The 6836-nt window shown below is 50.0% G+C and overlaps 1 protein-coding gene across 1 annotated transcript in view; it reads left to right on the top strand.

Annotated features, from left to right (window-relative positions):
- The window catches only part of LOC104490688 (homeobox protein Nkx-3.1-like), a 13809-nt gene extending 10836 nt beyond the window's left edge, over nucleotides 1-2973 (top strand). The window contains exons 3-4 of the mRNA XM_010133009.1: nucleotides 1596-1684; nucleotides 2904-2973. Of these exons, the coding sequence (XP_010131311.1) occupies nucleotides 1596-1684; nucleotides 2904-2973 (159 nt within the window). The remainder of the gene's footprint in view (nucleotides 1-1595; nucleotides 1685-2903) is intronic.
- Nucleotides 2974-6836: the final 3863 nt, after the last annotated feature.

Below are 6836 nucleotides of genomic sequence, written 5' to 3'. Positions count from 1 at the left end.
TCAGCAGGAGCCCGTTCATCTCCTCTGCACAGCAGCTCCAGGGGCACCCGTCACTGCACACTCCTCGACCGCTTGCTAAAAATCGCGGGGGCAAAGCTTTAAAGCAAGTAAAATAATAGGAAGTTTTAAATGAAGGTGATTGGTGTACCTGGAGGATTCAGCTGATCAGGAGCTGTGCCTGGGCTGTGCTGCCTGTTGCAGACCTGCATCACTGAGCAGTTTTTGGAGGGTTCCGCTTCCTCCAGGCAACGACAAACAGAATTTGCTGAGCAAATTGTAGCTGGTGAAAAAGAAAACAGGGGGAAAGGCTGGCGTTCCTGCCCCCACCAGAAAGACTGATACTGGGGCCTCTGTGCTGGCAGAACGGGAGAACGGGTGGTGAGTGAAGCGAAGGGGAGGATGCTGTGCTGGGGATGTATATTGTTTATTTGGGCAGGAGACCTGCTTAATTCCAGCAATATCTGGGGCTGGAATGACACTCCTTGCCTCCGCAGCCGTGCTGCAATGCTCCACCACAGACTTACACCTGCGGAGCCCCGTGGAAAACACTTACCTCTTCTACAGAAGGATGCCTTGTCTTTTAAAAGGAGTTAAGTCTTGTGGATAAATACAAATGTTTTTATTCTCTTTGTAGACAATCGTGGCAGAATAAGATAGCGGGTTAAGGTGTGGCCGGAAAACCTTTCACTCCACGGGCTGCATCTTGCCATCCAAGGTAAACACGCAGCTTAATGAAATTTCAAGAGGGAAAAGGTGCAATATTTGCCTTTATGTTCATTACCCTTTAAAGCAGAAACAATATTTGAAGAGAAACAAAGATAATAATCATATGCGGTGAACAAACACCACCTAGATCCTGGATTAATCAAATGACTTATATAAAAATCCGAGCACCAGGGCTTTGGCAGCGCAGGGAGAGCACCTGCATCCCACTGGACACGTACCCCTCGCACCCTCCGCTGTTCCCAGCGTCTCTGCCAGAAGGTCCCCCCGGATGCATCCCTAGGCACTGTCCCTGGGACGTGGCCATCTCCATCACCACTGTCCACGTATCGCAGGGGGCGTTCATCCCCCGGCATCCCCCTGTACTCACCAGCGATGCTCAGGGTGCACCTCCCACCCTTCGGCAAAGCCCTCACTGTTCCTATTTCTCCTCTCACCCACACAAGCCTGAAGATTTAATTGCTATTTAATTTTCCCCTCCCCTATTCTGCTTGTCCTGAGCACAGCAAGGCGAACACCCACCATCTGACAGATCTTGTTGCAGAAAATCCAGCAACTTAAAGGAGTGGCTAGGGGCTAACGGCTAAATCAGCCGTCTTCAAAAATACACTTACACGAAAATCTCTACTGGTTCCGAGGCAACCATTAGTGTCAATTAGAGAACTGGATGCTTTCCCAGGGCAAAACGCCACCCAGCCCGGAGGGAGATGGGGACATCAGTGTCACAGCTCTTGGCAAGTGCCACATGCCCCCAGGTGGCACCTCCAGCAGCTCATTCCTCCTCCTGAGGAGCCATCCTGAAGGTTTGGAGGTGATGGAGGAGCCGGGGCAATGCCCTTGGGCTCTGCTTGCTCCTCTGCTTCCCGTTGCAGCTCTCGGTACCCGTGGACATGTCCTGCTCCGCTGCAGGAATTCCCCGTTTCCACTCAAAGGCCATAGATGAGCCAGCCAGATGCCAGAGGTAACAGAGGGCGAGGAGAACACCAACAACGTGATGTTTGGCAGAGGTCCCTCAGCCTTTCCAGTAACCTCAGCCAGTCTTTCCACCCAGGGAAAAAACCGCCCCCTCCTCCTGAGCGCAGCCTTTTCCTGCTGGGAAATCTGGGGCTCAGCCCAGGCGTTCCCAGCTCGGCAGCCCCCCACTTTTCTAACGAACAACCTCTCCTTACGTCCCTCAGCCACCAGCCACCTCCCCCGTTACTGTTCACAGCACCAGCAGGACGCAGCACAAAATAAGCATTTAATGAAGTCACAGAACTCTCAGGCAAACCAAAACTGGAGAAAACATCCAAAAAGTTTCAGTTACTCACCAGGCAGAGGGAGGAGAGCAGCCTGGACTCCTCGGCGATGTCAGGGCTGAAGGGGATGTCACTCAGCCACGTCTCCTCGGGCAGGCGAGGGAATCTTCTCCCAGGGCATCTTGCAAGGGCACAGAATCTCTTTTTGCATGTTTTTAGTTTTCCTGGGTGTTTTTCCTTTATGTCAGCAGACATGATTCAGAGCTTTGATAGCCCTGAGTAACTCAGGGGTAAAAATCCCTTGGTCTAACAGGGAAGACACGGATGGGCAGGAATAGGCGGGATCAGCAAATTCTCTGCAAGTTTAATTGTGTAATTCATGTTTTCATGAATTCACCCCTGCACAGAAACCCCTGCCGTGCAGACACGGATTAGGGGCATTTCTCACTTTCCGGGCAGTTAGTGGGAATGAGCTGGAGCTGAATGGTGATTCTGATGAGGAGGAACACAGGGCTCCTCTCCAGCCTCATTAAAACCAGTATTTATTGTTTAAGAGCGATGCACAAAGCGTGTTCCGCAGCTCACCTTTCACACTTGTGTTTACTACAGGGAGGAAGGGGGTTAAATATTGACTCCACAACACAAACAGAAACCTGTCAGAAACACACTGCTGGGCGTAATCAGCACTTTGTCTTTGATCTTGTCTCCTCAGCTCATCAGCCACGCCAGGCAGCCTGCTCCACCCCAGCACGTCGACAGTCCATTGCACCTTCTTGATTTTTCACTGACAGTAAAAAAATAATAATTATATAAAGACGAACAAGGAAAGGAGAGAGGGCAGAATACATGAGAAAAGGGAAGTCCTTTTCCCTGTGGGGTGGACCCTGGTCCCCAGGGAGGTGCTTGCTGCCAACCCTGATCTCTCTTACTCCATTTTGCCAGCCCAAGAACGCACCGACATCAACGTGTCCTGCACCGCTGGAAGGTGCAGACCCTAGAGATCAGCATCTAGCCCAAACGTGTCCTTTGCTAAACCAAACTGATAGGAAACAAATCACGCTCCATCCCTTTGTCAAAACTACACGAGGCTGTTCCCAAAATAACCCCTCAGACCCAGGGCAGAGATGTGCAGAGCTTGGAAAACTTATTTTAAGGTTATTTTAAGAAAACCTGGTTTTCATGCTGGATTTAGAACAAGAACCATGCAATTCTGCCTGGTTTATTAGAGGTGAAAAGGAGAAAGGGACCTGCGAGAGCCCCAGATCCTCCTGACAACATTGGAAATAGTCAAATCTGGAAATAAGGTGTACGATAGACTTCAGATAGACCAAGAAGACCAAACTTGGGCCAAAAAAACCCCAAGAAGGTGAGGCGAGGGAGTCCTCCTGCTTATGCCCCAAATGGTGGCACAGTGTGAGGTGCAGAACAGTGTGAGGTGCAGAACAGTCTGCTGGGCTCCCCACGTCATCCCACCCCGCAGCAATGCCGCTCTGCTTGCAGAGCCCCCGTGCCGCCACAGCAGCCACCGAGATGACAGGTAGCAGCTGATTTCTCCTCACCACCAGAGCAGAGCAGAGCTCCTGCGTCAGACACGATGCTGGACACCAAACTGATGTCCTAAAGCAGTTTAATATCTCTGGGTTTTCCCCTTCAAATGAGGCAGCATTACTGAAACCTCAGCACACAAGCAGCTCCCCCAGGGCACCTTCTGCCACGGGGAAGAAACTCCGGTTTGGGCATTTGCTTTGCTGCTGAACAAGCCACAGGCGGTGGCTTTGCCTTGCACGTCTCAGAAGCCTATCCATGGCCAAGAGGACCACGGTTCCAACCTCTTCAGTGGCTCCTAGAGGAGCACAAACCCACAGCACAGATGTCAGCTCCCCGCAGGCTGCAACACCCCTCCCAGAAGTATTTTCTTCCTCCAGTGCGATGACGAAGGGCTTGATCTGACTCAGATGGCGAGGAGCTGAGCCTGCCAAGTGTTCAGGCAACACTAGAAGGCACCATTCCTCCAGAGATCAGCCTGCCCGGCTGCCACCACCCAGAGGCACGGACAACCAGCAGCTCAGCTACAGAGCTAAGGAAAACCACAAGCATGAGCCTACAAGGACAAAATTCAGGATATTTTATTTCCTTGAGCTCCAGTGATACAACTGTAGCAGCATTTCACAAATGAACTCCTACATTGTTAAATATGCATTTAAGGAAACACATTGAATTTCAAGGCAGGCAAAAAACCCATAAAAATTAAGAACTGCGGACAAAGTTACTCATCCTCCCCCTTAAACACTATGTGCGTTCATTGCAGACAAAGCAGCAGTACATGTTTCACACACATACCAGGTTAAAATAAATCTTTCAAATGCAAACTGAGAAGAGACGAGGAGGAGCTTTGGTGAAGGGGCTTTCACCGGGGGATCCAGCACTACGCACAGCAGGAACATCCTCAACCTCTGCAGTTATCCGACTGGGAGGTCTGGTTTTATCGGGTACCTGGGGTAATCCATAAAGAGCTCTATAAACATCCAAGCGTTCCTCATCCACTGCCAGCTCAAGGCAGAACAAGATCCCAAGAAAACCTGATTGATCGTTATTTATGTGCTCAAAACTCAGGGGACACATTTTTGCAGCCAGTGACTGAAGTGGGACGTTACCTCCCCCTCCAAGTACAATGCTCAGCTGGCCAACACCACAACTACCCTCCCCATCACTCTACAGCGTGTCCCAGGGCAAGTCCAGCTTTTGCATCCCAGCTACTCTCAGGTTACTTCAAACAGGAGATTAAGTTCTCCCAGAGTAGCCAAGGCGGAATCAGAAATACTAAAGCCAAGCAGCCAGAGGAAGAGGATGATGCGCTGGGGACCGCTTGCCAAACATGACTCCTAGCTACCGAAGTCGCTCTGAAAGCTGTTGTCTCCCACGTTATGCTACAGTTTGCCTCTGTAATATTAAAGTGACTCAAGATTTTTATCTAAGTGTTTACGTCCATCTCTGATGGAAAAATTTTGTGCAGTTTTGGTTCCTGTTAGTGACTCTCCAGTTTCTCAAGTCAATGAAGATACCTAAGGTTAACGGACAGCTCAGAGACCCCCGGCCTCGAGGATCTCCACCTGCACCACCAAGGCCAGCGGCCTCACACTTACAATTTTTACACTTTAAGACACAGGGTGCATTTGACACAGTGATTCATCCAGTTTAAGTGACAAAAAGGCATCCAGAAGCTCATTTCACTGTTATCAGTGGTACGAGGGTAATTTACACAAGGCACATGCACCACCACCCAGAGAGGCGGTCTTTGATTTACCTTCTCCAAATAACAGAGCAAAAAGGATTAGCCCTGCTTAGTGTCATCCTATGCAACAGGCCTGGCTGACAGGCCACCTCCGGTGACATGTGCCAGCCCAAAAGCTGCCCCTTGCAGACCCCCGCCGTGCCGACAGCAAGCTGCAGCCACATCTCCAGTAAGGAGATGGTGCCAGCTCGAGAGATGAGCTGCTGCTGGCAGGGCCAGTTCCAGGGAGGATGGGGATTTGCCAGTTGGTGTCCTGTAACTTGTATTTACACATCCTGGCCCCTACAATCCCTCATTAGCTCCTGATCACCCAAGGAACCAGTTGAGGGATGTATTCTGGTTTGGAAGAGCCACTCCCAGGAGAAGCAGCGAGGCTGTCCCCTGTCCCGAGCAGGCACAGCTTCGCTGGCCCCCGCCCAGCTCAGCATCCTGCAGCACCAAAACCAAACCCATGGCACAAGGAACCTCTCTAGGTGTGTTGGTTTTTTTTCCTCCCCAACAGAGAAGAGCAGCAGCTTATTGGCAGGCACGGGCTGGGAGGTGGCTTTGGTTCTGCAGCGAAGGTTTCCGCTGCCTGCTACTGGTTTGTGCTGCCAGGATGCCACCCTGTGACCCCACAGCCAAACTGTAAACAGAAGCTCTGGTCCCCACCGGGGAACAGAGCGGCTCCACGCACCCCGCATCAGCCCTGCCAGCTATCAAGAGGTGCAGGGCCGCTCCTGTAAGCAGGGTCAGGGCCTTAGTGAAAAAAAGTACGAATAAATTAAGGGAGGATGAAGGCTGTTCAGCTACCACACACCATAAAAATGTACCTTTAAAAAAGTGTTTGCAAAAAAAATATACTAATCTCTAAAATCCACATTAAGAGTCTCTTTGTAAGAAATGGAATCTATAGTTTGCCCCTCTGCCCCACAAGGTGACCAGGCATTTTGGGGTGCCCCTCCTTGGTGTCCTACACTTTTCCAAGGTGGTGTCCCCATTCCTTCTGCTCCCAGCCCAGCAAGTCTCAAGGGGCCACCAAGTACCATGACACCCACAACAGAATCCAGGCCACCATTTAGGGGCCAAATGTTGTACAATTAAAGCCAATCTGGCTATAAAAATAAATGCTTTTGTGTCTTCCTTACACAGGATGGAAGAATTTAGCCCTTTTTAAACAGCTCAGCATCTAGCTGCAATAACCCAAATGCCTACATAGAAAAATAAAGGATAAACATTATCCAGCTATTTTATATTTATATAAAAAGTAAGTTCTGTGACAGGATATTTTGCTTCTTCGCTGTAAAAAAAAACCAGCCTAGGCTGTATAACCTAAGCCTTCTGGTGAGGAGTAAACTACATCTTCAAACTTATTCAGAGAAAAATATCAGTTAGCAATTCCACTTCTCCAAAATAAAGTTATTAAATATATATATTAAGTCTTTATAAACTCTTTAATTGCTTAAGCAAGGAGGGGAACACGTGGCTGAGGACCACTTTAATCCCTCCTTCCCTGGGGAGGGAGAAGCGGACGTCAGCTGTGAACCCACCGGGAAGCTGGCAGGTTCCTTAGCAGAGCCGCGGCGCTGGCTGGCTTGCAGGCA

The sequence above is a fragment of the Buceros rhinoceros genome, unplaced genomic scaffold (genome assembly GCF_000710305.1).
Source record: "Buceros rhinoceros silvestris isolate BGI_N320 unplaced genomic scaffold, ASM71030v1 scaffold25233, whole genome shotgun sequence".
Taxonomy (NCBI): domain Eukaryota; kingdom Metazoa; phylum Chordata; class Aves; order Bucerotiformes; family Bucerotidae; genus Buceros; species Buceros rhinoceros.
The sequence above is the reverse complement of the archived record's forward strand: the minus strand, read 5'-3'. Positions and strand labels throughout refer to the sequence as shown.